At 32.7% G+C, this 25,036-nt stretch overlaps 1 protein-coding gene and 1 long non-coding RNA gene across 2 annotated transcripts; one reads left to right on the forward strand and one right to left on the reverse strand.

The window, feature by feature from the left end:
* The first annotated feature begins 491 nt into the window (after positions 1-491).
* Positions 492-9,994, forward strand: LOC143083875 (uncharacterized). The gene is made up of 3 exons (XR_012980918.1): positions 492-557; positions 6,528-6,570; positions 7,549-9,994. It is a non-coding gene; the product is annotated as an uncharacterized LOC143083875 (long non-coding RNA).
* Positions 9,995-12,140: 2,146 nt separating this feature from the next.
* LOC143083876 (tetraspanin-9-like) lies at positions 12,141-24,866 on the reverse strand. The gene is made up of 8 exons (XM_076260251.1): positions 24,679-24,866; positions 22,758-22,886; positions 21,920-22,111; positions 17,730-17,804; positions 16,728-16,811; positions 15,049-15,183; positions 14,322-14,405; positions 12,141-13,402 (listed from the first exon to the last, which is right to left on the reverse strand). Exons 2-8 carry the CDS (start codon positions 22,812-22,814, stop codon positions 13,286-13,288), a joined length of 744 nt encoding a protein of 247 aa, XP_076116366.1. The 5' UTR covers positions 22,815-22,886; positions 24,679-24,866; the 3' UTR covers positions 12,141-13,285.
* Positions 24,867-25,036: the final 170 nt, after the last annotated feature.

A 25,036-nucleotide genomic window follows, 5' to 3' on the forward strand; every position in this document is an offset into this window, starting at 1 on the left:
TTGTTTTATTACATGAACTAAATTATCCTTAACAAAAGACCACGCACACTTCATCGGAAATAACTGGATGCTATCCTCATATCCTAACCTTTGTTACATACGGATACCTCCGAGTTTAACTGCTGCAAACATATCTTTATTTATATTTTTTTTCCCTGTCAAAATGATGTGGATGCTTGAGCATCTGAGCATACATGCAAGCTACACCACTGGGCTTGACCACAATATTTTTTGTCGTCAAATTTGGGATCAGAATATTTCTTGCCCCCTTTTTTAAAAAGTTAAACAAAGAACTGGATATTCCTTCGATGTACTGGTTAACAATGTACAAGAGTTCTATGATGCAAACAACGGCATAAAACTTGATCTAGACTAACAAACACAGAATACAAAAATAGTGGCACTTTGCCATTACGATTTGGGGAGTTGGGGCGATTAAGCGATTGTGGCGAGCCGTGATTACTTCATAAGATGTCGGTTTTTTCCCGGAATATTTGTTTATGCAGTGATCTCCCTTTGATGAATGTTAGTAAATTTTGTGGCAACTTACCGTGCAGGTACTTTAATAGCTTAAGTATTAATGTTTGGATGATTGAAAATCTATGTGTAAAGTCAGGGAATTTCTTTACTTACACAGAATGGACTGTCCCCGTTTAAGTTGAATTTGCGGAATGAGGACAAAACTTCAAAAGAGGGGCGAAAGTTACCAGAGTGACCACAGGAGGCAGGCCCGTAGCCAGGAATTTCCAAAGGGGGGTTCGTTTGACTCACAAACTCGACTTTAACAGTCACAATTCGAACAGAACATCGACTTTAACAGTGCTTAATAGTTTTCAAGGGGGGGGGTTCGTCCGAACCCCCCGAACCCCCCCTGGCTACGGGTATGGGAGGTTGAAATCCTATCAATGAGGGTCTATAAATATGTCAACTCGACTATCACAGTAGAGCTTCTCTCTACTGTGATAGTCGAGTTGACATAGCTTCTCTCTACTGTGATAGTCGAGTTGACATATTTATAGACCCTCATTGATAGGATTTCAACCTCCTGTGGAGTGACAGAGCCAGGGCAGAGGAACATTCAAACTCATAGATTAAAATAAACTGACACGTTAGTCCTATAACATATGAGACGCAGTGGCGGATCCAGGGGGTGGTCCCACGGCGCACCGGACCACCCCCATGACGAATCTCATTTTTTTTAAAGTGTCTATTTTTTCAATAACTAGCTAATTAACAAATTAACACTTAAGATTAATCCTTTCATCGCACTAATTTGTTATGGATCACCTGGATACCCGGAGGTGTCACAATGATAGAATACGGATCAATGCGTTTCACCTGTATACATGTAATTAAATTGTCAAAACAGCTCGTCAATATGAAGATTAGAAGTTGACTTCTTATTTTGAAAGGTAAATATGAAATTTCCATATTTAATTGCATTGTCCAACTAATGGAGTCTCGGTTTTAAATTTCATTTATGTACATATTGAAAAAACAATCATTATGAATGAATTAAATTTGTTTATCTATCTCTTTGGGCCCCCCCCCCCTTCCCCCTCCCTTCCCCCAACATCAACAGCAATTCAAGCACTGAAGTTGGTACCGGCATTTGTACAAAGCGCAACATTTGATGAAATTAAACATTTTGTAGACTTTTACCATACTGATTTGCCGAGTCCATCTACAATGCCGTCCGAACTGCGTTTGTGGCAAAAGACTTGCGAGTCAATGCTTTCAAAACCAGAAATTGTAGCCGGTGCTCTGAAAATATGGTGCAAAACAAACTTTCCAAATATTTCTGTTATCTTAAAAATCATAGCTACCATGGGGGTGACGAGTTGCGAATGTGAGCGATCCAACAGTGAGTTATGACTTTTAAAAACCTACCTGAGAACAACTATGGGACAACCGCGTTTAAACGGACTTGCGTTGATGCATGTGCACTACAGTTTGGAACTAAACATAAAACAAATTATAGATAACTTTGCAAGGAAACACCCGCGACGCATGATGTTGAATGACCTGATAAACGACTCTTTGTTAAATTAGTAAATTTTGAACAATTTTACGTAGAACTATTTTTACTGATTCGGAACATTTTAGCTAAACTTTTTTTACAGCTTGCCTAATTCAGATGACAGTTGTATGTTGTGCTATTTTAGATTGCAAGATATTGTATAGAGTCTTTAATAAAAATCAGTTTTACATGTCTTTAAATTCCTTTACCTAGGAATATGTGCATTGCATGGTGTTGTCCAAATTCATGATCTTCCATAATGTCGAAGGTATTTTTTAACCTTTTTCATACCATTCAATATTCATTTGGGACCACCCCCAAATTTTTTTCTGGATCCGCCACTGAGACGGGGGCATTATTTACTATTTTTATTTGCTGTTCTGATATCTTATTTTTACTATCAATGTGCCACCCACATTCAAAAAAATAAATAAAATGAAAATATCAGTAGAGTGGGATGCTCATTTTCGGTATCAGGTCCGTTCGCGCCCAATATACTTTCGCACCCTACACGTTCGCACCTCGCACGTTTGCACTCAAGGTCCGTTCGCACTCTACACATTCGCGCCCAATTTTAATTCAAATTCCAGTTGAATAATTGGAAAATCATCATTGTTGTTTTTTGTAAATACTGAATGTATTTATAGCTTGGTATGAGTAAAAGATTGAAGATTATAAATGAAAAACACAAAAGATAATTGTTTTTAACAGCTTGGTCCCTTTGATCTGAAACAATGAAACAATAAAATATAGCAATACACTATTATAACCAAAACATGATAAAATTTATTCAAGGCTAAAAAAAAACGTAGTCAGAATCTCACTTCATTTTGAAACAAGTCAATGAAACAAAGTTATACATGTTATAGTAATACACTAACCAAAACATGATAAAGAGTTATTCAACACAAAATAAAACGTTGACAGAATCCCACTTTATTTAGAACATGTAGAAAGGAATATTATTTTTTTTTAACAAATTACACTATCCAAAACATGATTAAGATTTATTCAACACAAAAAAATGCTGTATCACTTTATTTTGAGACAATGAAACCAATAATACTTATAAGAATACTACTTGATTACAAAGTTAAAATTGGGCGCGAACATGATGGGTGCGAACATGTAGAGTGCGAAAGTGAAAGGGGGCGAACATGAGTGGGTGCGAACGTGAATGGGCGCGAATGGACCCGGATTCCTCATTTTCGCCATCTCTTTCCATGTTTTCCACAGTTTATGTTCAGGTCTATATGTTTTTGAAGTATACTGATATTTCTATATGAAGATAACTTCAAATGCAAAATATTCGTAAGCTTGAAAACATGTTTATTTTAATATAATCATCTGAAAAGTTAGATTAAAGGGTGTTTGAAATTGCCTGATGTTTTGTCAATGGGGGACACATATTCGCCGTTTTTATACATCTATTTAAACCCAAATAACTGCAGCTTTAAACAATATTTTTCAAATCAATTTCATTATAGATGGCAATAGCAGACATTTTAAAGGTGTACAGAACTGAAATTTAGGGCAATCAGTCAAAGATTTACTAAGAAACTTCTTTGAAATCGTGTTATTCATTCAGAAAATTGGCCGAAAATCGTTATCCGTTTTTCGGTCCTTTCCGGTAAGTGCGGCAATTTTGTCGTAGTTTAAAATAAAATCATATTTGTTATAAAAATCTTAGTTACCGGCATATTTCTTCCATTTCAGCAATCTTTTGAAGTATTTACAACTCAAAATTATAAAACGGCGAAATTGTGTCCTCGGCGAATATGCGCACCCCACTCTATATATAGATATAGGAAGATATAAAAAGTTAAAACGTTAAAAATTGAATAAGAATGCGAAGTCATATGTTATAGGACTAACTGACACATCAATGTCATGGATATAAAAGAAAAAGACAGACAAACAAAAGTTAATAAGACACAACATAGAAAATTAAAAACTAAGCAACACGAACCCCACCAAAAAAAGTTAAACTGGGGGTGATCTCATGTGCTCGAGTAAGTACAACAAATGTAGATCTTGCTCTAGTCCAAATATATATAATGTCTTGCAAGGCTTAATTTTTTTTTCTATGACAACTTCCTAACATTGAAAAATGCCATAATTATTTGGACTAATCCTGGCATCCGTCGAGTTCATCATGATATTACAAACCAGGTAAAAAAACTAATTAGGTAGGTCACATTCGTGGAAAGGAAATAGAATTGTAGTTACAACACAAGGAAAATATATCAGATATCAGCCCCCCCCCTCCCCCTGATTGAAACATACCAGCATACCACTAGTCCAAATAACACTGGACGCAGCACCAAACTTTACTAATCCTCACATGTTTACATCTGTAGGTGGCAGTTGCATGGAAGTATCTCCAGGCCGATAGGGCTAATGATAACCTTTTTAGAATAGTCATGATAGTCACCACTTTCTAACACTGCCCAAAATTCCACAAAGTTACAAAAGTTATCTAACATGTCTAAAGTACTGAAGTACTGTAACTTCAGAAATTATTTATTATTGCGATTATGTCATTTTAGACTAAAACACAATTTTAATTTTTGCAATATATTCAAAAAAATCCTGTTTCACAGTTTGATTCAAAGAAACAAAAATAAAGTGCAGTAGTTAGTACTTTTTAAATTATTTATAATATTCAGAAATAAATTTGAATATATATTTTATTGTTTTTTTATCATGCAGCATGTGCAGTATGTGTCATTGTATGTACTCGAGATTCCGTCAATTTAGACGCACCCCTTGATTGACTGCAAGGGTACAGCGGATCCATGTACACTCCCTAAGGATTAATGGAGATGTGTCCTTTACAATATTATCCCACCACCAGAACAATCCCCACCCAACACCGCCCAAGGGAGCGTGTAGGACACCGGGAAGTCTGTCAGTGAATATTAAATAAAAAAAAAATCTCAAAAATTCATTTCACTTGTTAAAGTTGTTTGTAAAATTATTTCGTTTTTTCTGCACCTAATTCATCTCTCAGTTTGGGAAAGTATGTTCAGTAGATACATGTAGGTGACTTTATTTTTGTCCAATCACACTGTTCAGATTCATTGACATAAGTATAGGGTGCACAAAATATCAACGTTAATTCCAGAATGTAAATAATACTACTATGCCAGGGGGAGATCTAGCCATTAGAACAGGGGTGTTCCCAACCCAGGATAAAGGGGGTTTCCAACTGTATGTCTCCATTCAAATGCGTTTAATGTCCAAATAAAAGGGGAGGTTCCAACCTGGAACCCCCCACCTTGGATCCGCCACAGAGTGCCACCTGTATATTAAATCCTGTAAAGGATTATAATTGTTAGTAAAACCTGTATGTCAATACCTATCTTCCACTAAGTAACTGATATATACATGTGTTCAAAACAAACAAACATATTTTTAGAAGGGAACAACCATTTTATTTTAAAAAATGAGGGGCTTTAGGATTATCTTTTCTTTATTGTCTTTTCTAAAAAAAATAATATTCTGGTCAACAGTTGACAAATAAAATATATTCTTAATCCATATTTTCCCCATACTTTAAACTTTAATTATCATGTTTGTAGTGTTAAATATTGAAAAAAATAATTTGATTGATAATGTTTAAAAACTATATAAGATTGATCATCTTTTTTTCCCTGACCTAGTCTAAAAAACATAACACCACCCCACCACCCTTTTGAAGTTACATTGTAAATGGTTTCTGCCTGATATAGGTTAAAATTTCAAAATAGGTGTAATAATTCAAATAATTTTGAACAATTTTTCTAAAAGTTTGTTTCAAGAGTCGGTGAGAGTAGGTATGAAGTGCTGATTACCATGATTACTGCTGAATGTAACAGAGTTTGAAATTTCATAAAACAGGAAATAATTAACAGTAATTGATCAGCATTTTTTTTTTACAAATTATGAACTGTACTAGTACTGTATGTACTATTTTCATATCAGATAAACTTTCTTCTTGCTTCAGGCTAATAATTAATTTGTGGATTAAGGGAAACTTACCTTTCGTTGACCATGTTGTAACCACAGCTAGAACTTAAAATTTGGTATCCAACAAATAATAACCTGATCCACAGTAATATGTATTGACTGGATCCGCCCCTCATTGGTACATGTATTTCGTATGTATTGGCTGGATCCGCCCCTGATTGGTATTTCATATGTATTGGCTGGATCCGCCCCTGATTGGTATTTCATATGTATTGGCTGGAACCGCCCCTGATTGGTATTTCATATGTATTGGCTGGAATCCGCCCCTGATTGGTATTTCTTATGTATTGGCTGGAATCCGCCCCTGATTGGTATTTTGTATGTATTGGCTGGATCCGCCCCTGATTGGTATTTCATATGTATTGGCTGGAATCCGCCCCTGATTGGTATTTCGTATGTATTGGCTGGATCCGCCCCTGATTGGTATTTCATATGTATTGGCTGGATCCGCCCCTGTTTGGTATTTCGTATCTGTATTTTTTCTTTTCTTTTACAGATATTGACTGAAAGTATAAACACAGCTACTAAATCACAGCATGGTAAGTCTAAATAAAGTTGAGGTGACCATCTTGTAGCTACAGGTTATATAAAATAGGCTAAGAGTATACAGCTTTGTCACTTTACTGCTTAAAAAACCTACAGTGATGACATTGAGCTGTTATATATTATCACTGGTTATCATATGAAAGACAAAGTCACTCAGGCTATAGGACTGCAATAATTGTTTGGAATGCTACATGTTTGTCTGCTCCATTACCCACTAGTCCCAGGCCCTAGACTTTTATTCACACTCCTGTGCAGATCAAGCCATTTTGAAACGGTAGGTTCAACACCTGGAGCACTATGAAGCTGTTGCATGATTTTTAAAAAAAATAACCAATAAGACTATTTAACTTTATTTTATAACCAGATAAGAAAAATAGTCTTCTATTGGTGCAGACTAGCAGGGATGATCCCCTGCTATAAACTAACAACAACTTTAAGACTTGTATTTGCTATTTCTGTGCTATATTACATGCAACATTCATGACATTTAGGAATATTATAAATTCAGAAATTATTGTATGCATTTATCATTACAATTTTGTTATTTTAAGACTAAAATGCGATTTTAATTTTGCAATATTGTGAAAAATCCTGTTTAATTCATATGAAAAAATCAAAATGCGAGTTTAAATTATTGCGATTATAACCCTGTCATATTTTTTGCAATAATAAAAACATCACAATAATTTCTGAGTTTACAGAAAAGCAAAGACTGGTTAATAGCGAAATATTTGCTGAACATGCTAATTAGAGTCGATGTGATGTGTATGGGACCTGTGATTATTGTTACAATATTCATGATATTGTTAGTTGGGATGCTTAAAATGTCTCATTGTTTTAGTCTAGCACAAAGTAGGGCACATTTTATATCTCATTTATATTTTCTCACTCTGAATATTTGCTGCTGAACCTTAAACAACCAAATAGTTTTCTTGGTCAATAATTTTCTGAGCATTTTCTTCTGTTTTCAGGAACCAGACATAGAGGACAGATTTGAGGAAGAGATTCTGAGAATTGCAGAGACAGATGAACATTTTCTGACGTATAAAACATATGCAAGGAATTTAAAAGACAAATGTTTTATCAAAACCAAATTCCATAATCATTTTTTGGAAGTTTTAAAAGCTGTAAGAAAAGGTGGTTTTCAAAAAGAAAGAATTGTAGGGATATCAGGCATTGGAAAATCTTCATCCGTGATGTATTACATTCTTAGTTGTAGAAAAAATGGAGATGGAGGCATTCATTATGTTGACTTGAGAGTTATTCAAAAGAGGGATAAGAATTTAGAAAAGTTCTCTCAATATATTGCCAGTGTTAAAAATGGTGATTGTTTGGTCATTGATCATGTGACTTTATTTAACGGGAAGTTAGTCGAAAAAATTGAAGAACTCGCATCTTTTGTAAAAATAATAGTAATAGAATCTGGAAACACTGCATGTGTTCGTACAACTAACCTTGACTTCAATAAGGACTTTCAACTAGATCTAAATGACTTTGAAAAGATTTGGAACGGAATGTTGTCAGTTAAACGTACAGATTTCCCAAGTCGGCATGAATTACTTGACTCTTTACTCAAATTAGGTGATAAGGTATATCATGAGTTGAAGGATAAATTCATAGTTACACCAAGATTATTACAAGACACATTTGATGAAATGTTCATATTTGGTAAAAAAATTCATGAAATTTCGTACTGTGCAGAAATAAAATTAAGAGAAGAGATTGCAATGTTTAAAGATGAATTGAAAACGACTTATTGCGAAACTTTTTTACTTGATACTAAACTACTTTTGGACTGCCTAGATGGGCAGGGTAAAAGCATTGTTTGTACACTTTCTCAGTTTTCTGATTTTAAGGTAGCTATTAATATATTTGACGTTAGAATGCTTGAAGTAACCAAGCACGATTTTGAGGATAATTGCAAATTTTACGAGCTTGAGCTGGAAGAAGGGGATCGATATGTAACTATCAGCCATTTAGTGCCCTTTATTAGTCGACATTGGATAGAAAAGTTCCCTTTCAAGTTAGAAGAGGTATTTAACCGTGAAGATGCAAATAGAATTTTGGATTTTAGTCTACAAAATGGTAGTTTAAGGAAAATGTTCAAGGATTGTCTTGTAAATTGTCAAGTGAAAAATAATTTTGTTATTATTCCGGATAAGCCTAAATTTGTTGATACAATTAGTTCAGAAGGTTTAGGTTCACATGAGAATATTCTGTGTGATGGCGTCATGAAGCCCAGAAAGTTGTACTGTTTAAAACCAAAAAGTGAAGTTTTAAAAGATACAATAATACAGGAGAAATATAAAGGTCATTTAGCAAATGTGTGCAGAGCTGCAGTTTATGTGAAAAGAGAAATAGAAAATTGTAATGATCAGTCCTTCATTATTTATCCTGATGTTACAAATTTTATGGGCTTTGATTATTTTCTATTCACTCAACCTTTGTCTGATTCTGAAATAAGCGATGAATCCAGTAGCAGTCCACCATCAAAGAAATCTAAAAATAGAGGGATGCTATTTTTAGTACAAGTTGCAACAGGATCCTCACACACTGGAATTACAATGAACCGAACATTGTCAGTCTTTAAAGACATCATAGATGAAGTGACACTCCATGTGGTAGTTCTTATCGCCACAAAACAAAGTGATACATTTACTTTTACAGGAAATTACATTTTTAAAGACATTTCCATTGTCAACATAGGTGCTCAGCACATACTAAATTCATTGCAGAATTATGATGAAAAATTTCATAGTCTGTTAGAAGCACTTGTAAGAACCTCGGCTGTTTCAAGCAGTTAATTTAAATAATCTGTGGGTTGAAATAACATCACCCAACCACGACCATGAAAACTATATTTATAGTATTATGTCAGGAACCCATTAACAGAATATTTAGGGATGAGCTTTTCCATATATTTTGGTATGTTGGTTAATTGATTATTGCGCTTGTAATCAGTGAACTGTAAACTTGAGTTATGCAGAACCAACAGTTAAAATAAGTGTTTTATTTTATAAAGTTATCCATTAGCAATCTGGCATTTTATTATTACATGACAAAATAAAGTCCTATGGATGCATGTCGTAATTATACAAATTTGGAATTTATTTCTTGTTTCCCTGTCCTTGTGTAATTTTTAATTAAAGCTTCTTAGTACCCATGTATTAGAAAATAAGTTGATGTTTTGCACTTTGATGGCTTGCCAGATCGTTTCTGAAAAAAAGCCTAAAACTGTGTTTTATTTCGCTAACTTAGTGTTTCTGGTCCTAGATTAAAGAGAACAAAAGTTGAGAAAAAATTGCTAGGAATTTTCTATACCATGTAGTTTTTGTACCAAGATATTTTTACTACAATTGAAATATAATTATAAACCATTGTGCCCTTGTGAGAGTAGATTACGTTGTAGATACTTATGAATTGAATTTGGTATATTTTGGATTTATATGTTGACATATTTTTTGCTGAATCTGGTCATGCCTGTTAAAGGAATGTTTTACTTCTTCATTATAGATTGACTGAATGCATGTTATTGGTTTCAATATAAACATAATAAAGACATGTATCAGTTTTATTACACCTTGTTTTTCAATCTTTAGTTTTATGTGTAGTGTTTTTCTGCTATAATGTTGTCTATATAAAAATAAGAAGATGTGGTATGATTGCCAAAATACAAACCTCCACCAGAGATCAAATGGCATAGAAGTTTACAAATATAAATAATTGTACAGGCTTCTTCAATGAGCAAAACTTATACCTGTACTTCATTTTAAGCTGATTTATGTCATGTATGTACAAAAATATAAATAAAACACAAAAAGTGAGACCTTCTTTCTTGTCCCTTTGGAGTCTTCTCACATATAACTTGAATAATAAATCATTGTGTGGGTTATTAATCTTTTAATCTAATTTCATTATTCCTACATTTCTTTATATAAAATATAAAAAGATGGTGTATGATTGACAATTAGACATATATTCACAACAGACCAAAGAACATGAGTACAGGTTTAACCCACAATTTTTTCTTAAAATGTCCTGTATCAAGTTAGGAATATGGCAGCTGATATCCATTAGTCCATTTCTATGTTTATTGGCGTAAGTTTTCGAAGCAGTTCATTGTTTCTGTTATTCTGTTGTTTTCCTCAGTTTTGGTTTGTGGCCCGATATTTGTTTCAGTTAAATTGATTTATGACTATTGAACTGGTATACTACTTTTACCTTTATTTGAATCTTTGTTCAATATAAGAAGATGTGGTATAAGTGCCAATGAGATCATATTAATAGAGTATAAAATTACATCTCAAAAGTAAGGAGGGCTTTTTTGTCAGTAGTCTAATAAGTCGAACTACTGTATAACTAGCCTGTCAACAGTTGCAAGTGGGAATCCAACACATGGCAGGAGGGCTCAACTCCCATCTTAAATTGACAAGGATCATCAGTTTTCCTACTGAAGGTATAGGTGGTTAATGCCGCTAATAAAAATGGTTGCCATAAATTAGTATAATAGTGCTGAAAAAGACGTGGAACACCAACTAACCAACCAAAAGTAAAGGTGGTAATGTATTTTAAGCCACAAATGCCACATTCAATTTGATCCATGACTATAGTTGTTGTTTTCTTCACATCTATTTGATGGCAATTATTTCATCCATATTCCCATCAGTCCCTTTCAAGAAGTTGCAGTTCACATATTTATATAGACTGTGTGTATTTGACTCTGTCAAAATCACAATTATAAAGGTTTAAACATAAGACATCAAAACTTTTATCTCTGCAAAAAGAGATACAGAAATGGATCAGACACTCTAATGGTTGGGTTGGTTAGATTATTTCTTAAACAAATGGTAATTATGGTCTATACTGAACATTTAAATATATGGAAATTTGACTGGAAATGAAGTGTGGAATAGTTGAAATATCGAAAGTCTTGATGTAACTTTGAATATAAAAAAGAAGACATTGTATGACTGCCAATGAGAAAACTCCCCAGAAGAGACAAAATGACACAGAAATGAACAACTATAGATCACTGTACAGACTTCAAAAATAAGCAAAACCCATACTGCATAGTCGGCCATAAAAGGCCCAAAAATGACAATGTAAAATAATTCAAACGAGAACACCGAGGGCCTTATTTATGAAACATGGTTCAGCAGTTTATGCTGTAAATTTTGACAATGTAGAGACTATCTCAAAGATTAATACAACATATCTTTTCTTTTACAATTATGGAGTTAAATAACCAGTACTGCAGTAGCTCATATAAATTCATTGAAGAGAATAAAAGGGATGGCACATTCTATCCCTTGAAAAAATAAGGAATGAGTCCAAGGGACACAGATAATGCCCCTGTTTGCATATAATACAAAAAAAGGGACATAACTCAAGAACAGTTAAAAGTGAAGCTACCAAAATTTAATTTGATCTGTGTTTTATGGTAATAAGTAATGTGTATAAGATTTAACATTTGGTTGAGAAAAACTGAAGTAAGAGAATGGAAACTGCTAATTTGGCAATATTTCCATTTGTAAAGGGGCATAACAATAAAAAAAAACCAATACAAAATCATATTTTTTTAATCTTTTTTTACTTTTTAAATATCAAGTTTGTATAATTTTTATATATAGTTTTATTTTTATATAAAATCAAAATACATGTACAATTTAATGTGATACTTGGGAAAAATATAATACAAAAATATATAAATATCACAATTTTCACATAAAGAATAAACACACTTTTAACATTGATCAATACCAGACCTTTTGCAGTAGGTGTTGAATTTTAAGTGTCTCACAAAATTTGATTAATAGCAGATGAGATAAAATTGAAATATAACCGGTCTATGCATTGTCAAGTATTCTCCACAAGTCTTGAAAACGTCAGGTTCTAAACTTGCTTGTTAAAGGCATGAAATGATTTTTTTAAATTGCTACAAAAACTCAAATCAATTGAATAGAGCAGTGATATATTTCTCAGCACAATATAGTTTATTAATGAGCAGTTTTTGAAAATCTGAACCTGAATTGATGGCAAGAGTGGCAATTTTTCATTCAAACTAAAAAGTTCTTAACCATATTCTTTCCAATCTTAAAAAATAGAGATGTGGCATAATATGTCACTAAGACAAAATCCACCATGCAAATTACCGTACAATATATCTAAAACAATTTTCCTCCTTAACATCCGTTTTATTGCTTCTTTGGTAAATAGGGCTAAAAAGAAAGTGAGACTTTTTAGAAAATTTGTCATGAATAAATTCAACAAAAAAGAATTCATATCATATTTGTTATAGCAAGATCTTGAAAATTTTCAAATACAATAGAAAGCTCGGCTATAAATAGGTTTGAATTACCAATAATTCAGAAAAAAAAGTTTTTATTATACAGAAAATGCTACATGATTTATTTGTTACCTAAAAAACTTTAATTTCTGATTTTAACAATTGTATGAAATCCAATCCAATACTGGTAATAAAACATGTTGGTCCATTTTTGAAGGATCTACCAGTATTTAATAAATGTACACAAAAATTTCTAAGTTTACATTTGTATAGGTAGTCATCCTTCTGCAATGATATAAATATCACATAACTTTCTGAATGATAATTAACTCATTTCTAAGTTTTATAGTTACACATAAAATTACAATTTAAAGTCCACACTGTAATATATTGTTCAAAAGTATGGATGCACAGTTCCAATCTCATAACTTTTGAATTCCACTACCAAAGTTTCCAGCAGAACGTCTTCTGTAATCCTTGTAACTCTTTTCCTTTCGTATAAAACAAATAAGGGCAAGGGAGACAATTACAAGTAATAACTGAAATAAAGAATAAAACAACATTTGATTGATAAAAGCACATAAAATTAATTGTATATTATGGTAGACAATGCAATTATCAGCAATCACTTCAAAAAGATGTTTAAAATAAAACAAAACATACGTTAGGTGACAATTATCAATGATAACAAATAAAAATAAAAAACTTTTCCATAAAACAAGGGAGATCATTTCACAATTTAGATTTCATTAAATAAACAGCAATCACATAAAGGGATTCAATTAAATGAATTTAACTACCTGTTATAACTAAGAAAAAGAAAACAATGTTTTCAAAAACGGTTTCATATTCATATCTTTGTCTTACATCATTGTCCTGTATTCACTAACTTATAAAGTGGAAAAAAGCCTTTTATGAAATCATTAAGTAGATGTGGTATCAATGGCAATCCCACCACATCTTTTTTTTTATATTTACTGCAGGATTTATCATTCTTGCTCTGTGGATGCAGAAGAATGTGTCTAATTTCTGTAGTGTATGCCCTTATATTTTTACAGTTAGGGTTTTTTGCTTTCTTGTGAAGAGTTGTCTCATTGGCAATTACACCACATCTTCTTTTTTATATTGGTTCCATTTACAGGAAAAGACTTGTAATAAAGTATAAGGTTGAACAAGGCAACAGGAGACATTTATTGAAAAGAAGAGATCAAGGTCTTCAATCTCTCCTAATTCATTAATGTCTCCTAATTCATTAATGTATCAATATTTATAAAAAAATTCAAAATGATTTAGCAAAGGCTATAATTAGTAGTCAAATAGACAAAAGACAATTTTTTTTATAATAAGGATTGTATCAAATCTTTACTTCATTGGATTTTCCTTAATAAAATAGGAAAGTAATATTTGAAAATTCTTTATCAACAAACACAATATTATTTCATTTAATATGCTCCTTACCTGAAGTACACCTATAGCTACTCCTGCAGCTCCAATCAGGTAGAAATTGTCTATAATCCATTCTTTGGCATCTTCATAACAACTCTGAAAAATAAATCATTAAAAATAAAATATGGATCAGGTGAATAAGATTGTCACTCCCATATTTCTATTGTAGGATTTGCCACAGAGAGGACAAATTTCTAAAAATGTCCCAGTTTCTATTGGCTCTCTTCAACCTGATATATTTTTCAGTAAAATTTAGGCTTCTAAATTTTCAGTATCTATAAAAAAAAAATAGGATACATTTGAGGTGGTACAGGTTAGCAGACCATGGCGGCCATGTTGTAAATTAGGGTCTACTAAAATAATGCATGGTGTCCTGAGTTGTTCAATTTAAGATGATTGATTAGTTTGTTGGTTGCTAAACCTCCAGTGGCTAATCAGGTTTATTGAATAACTTTCTTCAATTTGTATGAATCTTCCTACATTTTAGCTTTTTGAAACATATATAACTGTAGATATATTTATATAGTCATTGTTCTCAATTTTTTATTGATTGAGGAAAAAAAGAATTCCCTCCCAAATCCTGGACATTTGATTCTAAGGTTTGCCAAAAATCTTCATTCAAACCTATAGAAAATTTGTAATTTGTCTTTATTCATGGGTTATCTTTACCCATGAAATTGAGGAAATTGTTATCCCGCCAATGATAATAAATAAGGTGAAGAATAACAGAAGTACTCACAATACGATATGCCACCACACCACCAGACTGTCCACATCCTGTGTAACCACAACACGAGTCCGGTAAAGTGTTGTAATTATGGATGTCATATACTCCATACCAGTCAGTGTAATTGTTTACTCCACAACATAAGTACTTCAAATATATATAGATAGTAAGGTTAAGTCTAATACTGGTAAGTACTTCAGTAAGACAGATAACAAAAGATTGCATCAAAATGTGCAAAAAAAAACCTCAGGGGCTCGTGTTCATTTATAATCCAAAGAGTACTTGAAATGTGTACTGAACCCAGGGCTTCCAAAAAATATTTGAGCCAGCCGGACATTTTATATCTGATCCCGATTTTAATCCCTAAGACTAAGTCACAAAGGGCAATTTAAATAAATTATAGTAATCAGATGGTCATCCCAATGATTGACATTAGATTAAAATAAACGTTATTAAACTTTACTTTGATATAAATTTGATGTTCTGATGTAAACTGTTAAATTGACAGTGCATCATTCAAAGTGTGCACATCAGCGTGCTCATATCTGCCTTAGACTCTTTATTTGTGCAAAATGATGTTGTCAAAAACTTTATTTTCGTTTTTAAACCGGATGTTGACATGACAATGGTAACACATGGACCATATACGGATAAGTAAAATCCGTGTACGTTTTCAAAGCATGACTGAGTGAAGAAGCTCTTTCCACGTTATTTCTTGAACAAAATACTTCAAATGAACTTTAGATACAGGTTTCAATGATAATTTTAGCATTTTTGAAGAAATGTAGGATGCATAATTAAACTTCCCACCTGTGCACATACGCACATGTGTTCTAGTTCATACTACGTAGTTCTGACGATTTTTCATTTAAAACCTCTTTAAATTTTTCATTAAATCATGTTTATAAATGTATTTCTTATAATTTTAATCTTTTAGACTAAATCAATTAGATACAAACCGCTGAAATGATAAAAATGATTCTTAATAGACCAATCAATTTATTTATACGATGTCCGGTACTGAAAATAGTTTACTTGTCACCCGAACAGGTAGATTTCAGGGTTCACCGATTTCAGCTGTCCAACAACTAATTAGCCTTGATTAAAATTAGAAAATATTGAAGTAGGGGTTGTTTTGATAGTAATTAATCATCATGTCACTTTTATGACCGGAAATGTGTGGCTGTTGAAGGCAAAATATTGGGTCAAAAAGATCGTGAATTAAGTAAAAACAAGGATTTGTATAGTATACAAATCCTTGGTAAAAATGACCGAAAAAGCCTTGATATCTAAAAAGTAAAAGACCGTTTCATGCTTTTCTCAGCTGGACTTTTACCGGACATTATACAATTGTCCGGAATATATGACCGTTTTGGAAGCCTTGACTGAACCAAAAACAATTGTTGCACAATTTTAAAACTTTCAATTACCAATAGTTATCAAACGTACCAGGATTATAATTTAATATGCCAGACGTGTGTTGGGTCTACATAAGGAGAAAAACTTATCCATATCAAGATCTCTAGATGTGTGCCTTTGTCCAAAAACCTCCCTAAATGATGAAAATACTGTTTAAAAGATGAATTTGCAGACAAGGAAATAAATTTATCCCGTTTACCTAAATAACTGGTTATATTTAGGCACTTAAATGTAATTGCTGTCATGTGTTGCCTGACAATACCATACATTACCTTTTCCTGTAATTTATCCCATGCACTTCTAGTTTCGTCTTTCTTGACACCTTCTAATAACTCTCTCCTAATAACTATTTCAATCTACAAAATATGTTTACTTTATTTTACTTCAAATAATGAAATTAATAATTGATTTGACAAATGCTAAAAAAATGTCAGTGGTTAAATTTCACCTTTACAGTATAAAGCTTTTCACAAAATTAAATTTATTACTTTAGAAACTAAGTGTAAAAGATATTGTTGGTTGATGCAAAGTGACTAAATATCTATTTTGTTGCATAACTACATATACTACTACTCACTTTCAATAATCAATACATCCTTTAAAAATGATTCAGGTCCATAGTACATGGATGCCCCACTCGCACTAGCATTTTCCATGATGAATGGACCGTGAAATTGGGTAAAAAATCTAATTTGGCATTAAAATTAGAAAGATCATACCATAAGGAACATGCATACTAAGTTTCAAGTTGATTGGACTTCAATTTGATCAAAAACTACCTTGACCAAAAACTTTAACCTGAGGTCGAACGAAAGGATGAACGAACGGACGAACAAACAGACAAACGGACGCACAGACCAGAAAACAAAATGCCCCCTCTACTATTGTAGGTGGGGCATATCAGGTTAACAATTGGTTGTAAATTTATCAATCTATCAGATTCTCTAGTTTATGTAAAGAAAGAATATGTGGTATGATTGCCAATGAAACAACTCTCCACAAGACACCAAATGACACAGAAATTTACAGCTATAGGTCACTTTACCGATTATTAGCTCAATGATATACTACACAAATTGTGTTATTTTCAGACTTCTTTAAAACAATACTCAGTATAACATGTATTACAGACAGACTAATAGGTTTCTGCTTAACTTCAAGCAGGAAATATTTCAAATTTATTCTGGATAATAATATGTTATAAATAAGACATGAATAAAACTTGCTATGTATTAGAAAGATATACTGAACCTGATTAGCTATTCCAAACTTACATCTTTTCTGTATATGAAAGCTATTATTCCTGCGGCTAATTCCATGGCAAAAATAACAATTACGAAAATAAAATACTGAAAGGAGAAAATAAACAAAGTTAAAATCTGCAAATAATTTAATACATGTACTCACAACATTAGTATCAGTTTAAACTTTTAGTTTTATATTCAGTTTATTTTATCATTCCAATTTTCCACAAATTTGAAATTTCTTGTAACAGTTATCTCCCATAGGCCATGCAATTTTTTGTAACATTTTTGTGTTTATCTGAGTGACTTTTTTACTTTATTTTATTTAATTTCCATACGGATAATTTGATTAATGTATTTAAATATGAAATGTGATATAAATTCATTAAAATTTAAAAAAACATTACACAAAAATAACTAACAAGTAGATTGACAGTAAAAAATAATATGAAGCAAAATTTATGAAGATTTGATCTGACATGCCATATACCATGTATACATAAATGTCTTTTTATTTTTTTTTTTGTAGTATACATAGTTTTGTTGTTTCATAGTTTTTTCTTGTATTCATATACACCATTCATATGACTGTTTTGGTTGTGTAAAATGACATCGAATAAACTAGCAAAACCAGGACCAAGTCCATGATAGTTTTGAGATCATATAATATGGTTTCAGGTAAGATCATCTAGAACAAACTAGAGGCTCTAAAGAGCCTGTGTCGCTCACCTTGGTCTATGTGAATATTAAACAATGGACACAGATGGATTCATGACAAAATTGTGTTTTGGTGATGGTGATGTGTTTGTAGATCTTACTTTACTAAACATTCTTGCTGCTTACAATTATCTCTATCTATAACAGTACCTTCTGTGGAAAATGTTATTGAAAATCTTCAAATTCTAAGAAAATTGTTAAAAATTGACTATGAAGGGCAATAACTCCTTAGGGGGTCAATTGACTATTTTGGTCATAGTGACTTATTTTTAGTTCTTACTTTGCTGTACATTATTGCTGTTTACAGTTTATCTCTATCTATAATAATATTCAAGATAATAACAAAACTAGAGGCTCTAAAGAGCCTGTGTCGCTCACCTTGGTATATGTGAATATTAAACAAAGGACGCAGATAGATTCATGAAAAATTGTGTTTTGGTGATGGTGAAGTGTTTGTACATCTTACTTTACTGAACATTCTTGCTGCTTACAATTATCTTTCTCTATAATGAACTTGGCCAAGTAGTTTCAGTGGAAAATGTTAGTAAAAATTTACAAATTTTATGAAAATTTAAAAAAATTGACTATAAAGGACAATAACTCCTTAGGGGGTCAATTGACCATTTCAGTCACGTTGACTTATTTGTAAATCTTACTTTTCTGAACATTATTGCTGTTTACAGATTATCTCTATCTATAATAGTATTCAAGATAATAACAAAAAACAGCAAAATTTCCTTAAAATTACCAATTCAGGGGCAGCAACCTAACAACCAGTTGTCCAATTCATCTGAAAATTTTAGAGCAGATAGATCTGGACTTGATAAACAATTTCTTCCACTGTCAGATTTGCTCTAAATGCTTTGGTTTTTAAGTTATAAGCCCAAAACTGCATTTTACCCCTATGTTCTATTTTTAGCCATGGCGGCCATCTTGGTTGGTTGGCTGGGTCACTGGACACAATTTTTAAACTAGATACCCCAATGATGATTGTGGCCAAGTTTGCTTTTATTTGGCCCAGTAGTTTCAGAGGAGAAGATTTTTGTAAAATATAACTAAGGTTTACGAAAAAAATGGTTAAAAATTGACTATAAAGGACAATAACTCCTAAAGGGGTCAACTGACCATTTTGGACCTGTTGACTTATTTGTAAATCTTACTTTGCTAAACATTTTTTTTATTTACAGTTTATCTCTATCTATAATAATATTCAAGAAAATAACCAAAAATAGCAAAAATTTCCTTAAAATGACCAATTCAGGGGCAGCAACCTAACAAAGGGTTGTCCGATTCATCTGAAAATTTCAGGACAGTTAGATCTTGACCTAATAAACAACTTTTATCCTTGTCAGATTTGCTTTAATTGCTTTAGTTTTTGAGTTATAAGCCAAAAACTGCATTTTACCCCTATGTTCTATTTTTAGCCATGGTGGCCATCTTGGTTGGTTGTGTGGGTCACCGGACACAATTTTTAAACTAGATACCCTAATTATGATTTTGGCCATATTTGGTTAAATTTGGCCCAGTAGTTTCAGAGGAGAAGATTTTTGTAAAAGATAACTAAGATTTACGAAAAATGGTTAAAAATTGACTTTAAAGGGCAGTAACTCCTAAAGGGGTCAACTGACCATTTTGGACCTGCTGACTTATTTGTAAATCTTACTTTGTTTAACATTTTTTCTATTTACAGTTTATCTCTATCTATAATAATATTCTAGATAATAACCAAAAACAGCAAAAATTTTCTTAAAATTGCCAATTCAGGGGCAGCAACCTAACAACGGGTTGTCCGATTCATCTGAAAATTTTAGGGCAGTTAGATCTTGACCTGATAAACAATTTTACTCCTGTCAGATTTGCTCTAAATGCTTTGGTTTTTGAGTTATAAGCCAAAAACTGCATTTTACCCCCATGTTCTATTTTTAGCCATGGCGGCCATCTTGGTTGGTTGGCGGGGTCACCGAACACAATTTTTAAACTAGATACCCCAATGATGATTGTAACCAAGTTTGGTTGAAATTAGCCCAGTAGTTTCAGAGGAGAAGATTTTTGTAAAAGTTAACGACGGACGACGACGACGCCGGACGCCGGACGACGGACGCCGGACGCCAAGTGATGAGAAAAGCTCACTTGGCCCTTCGGGCCAGGTGAGCTAAAAACGGCAAAATTTCCTCAAAATTACCAATTCAGGGGCAGCAACCTAACAACCGATTATCCGATTCATCTGAAAATTCCAGGGCAGATAGATCGTGACCTGATCAACAATTTTACTTCCTGTCAGATTTGCTCTTAATGCTTTGGTTTTTGAGTTATAAGCCAAAAACTGCATTTTACCCCCATGTTTTATTTTTAGCCATGGCGGCCATCTTGGTTTGTTTGCCGATTTACCGGACACATTTTTTTAACTAAATACCCCAATGATGATTATGGCGAAGTTTGGTTAAATTTGGCCCAGTAGTTTCAGAGGAGAAGATTTTTCTAAAAGATTACTAAGATTTACGAAAAATGGTTAAAAATTGACTATAAAGGGCAATAACTCCTAAAGTGGTCATCTGACCATTTTGGTCTTGTTGACTTATTTGTAGATCTTACTTTGCTGAACATTATTGCTGTTTACAGTTTATCTCTATCTATAATAATATTCAAGATAATAACCATAAACAGCAAAATTTCCTTAAAATTACCATTTCAGGGGCAGTAATCCAACAACGGAATGTCCGATTCATCTGAAAATTTCAGGGCAGATAGATCTTAACCTGATAAACAATTTAACCCCTGTCAGATTTGCTCTAAATGCTTTGGTTTTTGAGTTATAAGCCAAAAACTGCATTTTACCCCTATGTTCTATTTTTAGCCATGGCGGCCATCTTGGTTGGTTGGCGGGGTCACGCCACACATTTTTTAAACTAGATACCCCAATGATGATTGTGGCCAAGTTTGGTTTAATTTGGCTCAGCAGTTTCAGAGGAGAAGATTTTTGTAAAAGTTAACGACGACGGACGACGACGGACGACAGACGACTGACGACGACGACGATGGACGCCGGACGCAAAGTGATGGGAAAAGCTCACTTGGCCCTTCGGGCCAGGTGAGCTAAAAATGTATAAACCAAGCTTATGTTGTCAAAAATTTAGGTAATTTCAGGATACAGATACATATATATATATATCCAAAGTTCAATTTATTTCCTTAAATATGATTTTTTTAATTTCTTTAATAAAGGCCAAATTGTAACTATTTTTAAGCCAGTTTGTCTGGTCCACCAGTGGTTAAGAGTGTAAAGTTTGAAAGTGCCTGAGATCGCACATTAGGGTTTGTGTTGCTCGGAACAGTCTTTAGTTTTCTCTGTTGTTTTATGTATATTGTTTTTTTGTGTTTTTTTTTTTTTTGCTATGAGTTGTCAGTTTATTTTTGACTTTTGAGTTTGAATGTTCTTTATTAGTATCTTTCCCCTTTCACATCTCGTTTCAAAAGTTTTAGAAAGAGTGAATTATTCAACATACCAGTCCCAGCATGCACTGGTTATTCATCCATGCTCCTATAAAACCGACAAGGGCCACAACTATTACAATGATACCAGCAGATATCAACAATGCAGAGGATGTCTCAAATTCTTTACTCTGGAGGATCTCAACGAAATCTGATCTTGACACTTTCAAATATATCCCAATACACATTGCAGCTATGCCCATTATCTGCAAATATAAGATAGATCTAAGTGAAATATTAAATAACAATTGCATTAATTTGAATATAAAATAATTTTTTTTAATCAGAATTAAACATGAACAAAAATATACAAGAATATATTATTTCAACATTCATGACATTTAAAATCGATTAAAAAATATAACAACTTTACCTTTCACACTCACACATATCAGTGCATTTCTTTTTTACAATCTATGAACATGATGAACCTTTTTTTAAGCCGGTCTATTTTTTAAGCTTTTACTTGTATTTATTATTTTCATTCTAAAAATTCTAAAAGACATTTTTTGTTATAAGAATACTTTTTTGTGTGTATAATTTACCCTTTGATCACAATATAGTTAATAATGCAAAGAACAATTACCCTACTTTTGTGAAATATCAGATTTGATCTTATGTTTTTTCAAAGTTAATTAGCTCACTCTTACACTTAAGTTTTAACTAGTTCTTTTATTTAGCTTGATGTATGTAAGTCATGTTTTTACACGTAGAAATGATTTTTTGCTGTTATTGTTACCGTACATATAACTATTTCCTTGTTTTGAGAAAAAAATGCTATTTTCTGATCTCCTTTTTAATGTGTTCAATTCAAATTGATTTCCTATCAATGATTCATTAACAAATACTTACAAAGAATAGTATATTGCATATTGCAAAGGTTGTCTTCATACATTTAATACCATTCATCCTGAGGCTTGTCGTGGATTCTCAAACTCCACTCAACCTTTGACCAATGCTTTATAAACGACAATCAAAACCCTGAGTAAAAGTAATGTGGATTAATTACTTACGCACAATTGGCAGTATTATAAATATGCTGTCTTTGTAAAGGGTCCTGGTATGATGATTGCTTTATTTTGTTTAGCTGTTTAGTTATATTCAGTGTGACATCCATATTTGTGGAACTGTTCCAAACGAGTACACATTTCTGTTTAGTTGGCAGCTTAAACCCCCCTCTGGGTGCAGGATTTTCTCACCGTGTTGAAGACCCATTGGTTGGCTTGTGACGTTTTAAGCTCTTTAATCGGGTTGTTGTGTCTTTGACACATTAACCATTTCCAACTCAATTTTAATTATAGTGAAATATAAACATATATGAGAACAGTTTTATTGTCTCCCAACTTCTACAACATATACAAACAATAGAGAAAGGAAAAAATTATGAGTCAAAGAAACTTTAACCTAACCAAAGAGCAGAAAACAGCAAGCATAAGGCCATCAAGAATATTCTGCACAATACATACTTAATAATATAATACTAGTTCAGCAAAATGGAAGCCACACTTAACTCTGAAACATGCAAATGAACCAGAACTGCTGTCATTTTTTAATTTGTTTTGCTTCTTTCATGAGGGGGGATAGGAGGGGTCCTGATCCCGAAATCCCGGACTTAAAAAAACGAATTCCCGAGGTCCCGAATTTAAATAAAGTAAATCCCGATGTCCCGAAATCCGAAAAAAACGATTCCCGGATCCCAAAGGGTCAATCCCGAAATCCCGAGCTTAAAAACACCCGATCCCGGAGTCCCGATAAAGGTTCTATCCCCCCTCTATCATGTCTGTAAGCCTTTCTTATTGTAAGCTTTATCATTGTTTATCATGTTTATTGTCCAAATTTACTGTTTTGACTGGAAAAATTGTTAAGGATGATAATGTCTTTCATCCTTAATATAATAATACAAATGACATGCATACACCTTGTAGTCCTATAATACATGTATAATAATTCAGAGTTTAGTATGACATCCATTATCACTGTATACTAGTATACATATTTTTAGGGGCCAGCTGAAGGATACCTACAGGTGCGGGGAATTCTCGCTACATTGAAGACCCATTGGTGGCCTTCGGCTATTGTCTGCTCTATGGTCGGGTTGTTGTCGCTTTGACACATTCCCCATTTCCTTTCTCAATTTTAATATATTTTTTATATACATGATATATGTATAAGACTTTCAGGCAGTGATTTTCTTACTTTTTTTCAAATGTGGCCTGGGCCCTAGGCAAATGGGAAAAAATGTGTCAAATATCGTGTGAATTGTGGGGAAAATAAATCACTGTTTTTAATGATGTTACAATGTATTTAAGACTATAGTCCATGGCCTGGCATATTCATGTAATTATGACGTCTTGCTAAGAAGGTGTCCTAGAAAAAAATCAAAATAGCCTTGCACGACGTCTTAATTATTTGAACTAGTGAAAGACATGATTTGAGAAAAGACGTATTGATCAACAGTAAAAAAATAAAATCCAAGAAAAAAAAGTTGAATGTTAATTATACATGTTATATGAACCTTCAAAGATTTTCAAAGTTTTATGCTAGAGGACTTATACATCATGTACATTTAGTTAGGTTTTTGTTTGCTTTGACTGCAATAATAGTCTTTTGTAACAGAACCTGTTAACATTGTGTTTTCTGTTTTAGCATGTTTTAATAGTATTAAAATGTATAAAATATATATAACATTTGTGTATTGTTGTACAAGCAAATAAATAAAATCAAACATTTAGACTGAAGAAAGACTGACAGTGTCAGTGACAGTGTGTATTACCTTTTGCTTATAAACAGAACCTCCTTTCTAATAATAGTGCCATGGTGTCTATTTTTAGACTCAAGCAAACTTGTCAAACCAGTTTTAAAAAGAATTGAACTTTTCCAAGTTTCAAGTGTTTTCTTGTTTTTCTGTGATAATAAAGAGTTTAAATGTAAAGACATCTCATTGATGTGAAGATTTCTCATTTTGTTATGCCAATTTGTCCCCAATTTGACAAATATTGTGCTAAAACTGTTAATTTGATATTCTTTGATTTCGGTTATAGGTCGAACCTTGCAAAATAAACTGCTAAATTTTGGAAATAAAGCCCCGATCCCTTTAAAATCATATGAAGATTATTTTCAGTGTTTATATG

Source organism: Mytilus galloprovincialis, chromosome 7 (assembly GCF_965363235.1).
Source record: "Mytilus galloprovincialis chromosome 7, xbMytGall1.hap1.1, whole genome shotgun sequence".
Lineage (NCBI taxonomy): Eukaryota > Metazoa > Mollusca > Bivalvia > Mytilida > Mytilidae > Mytilus > Mytilus galloprovincialis.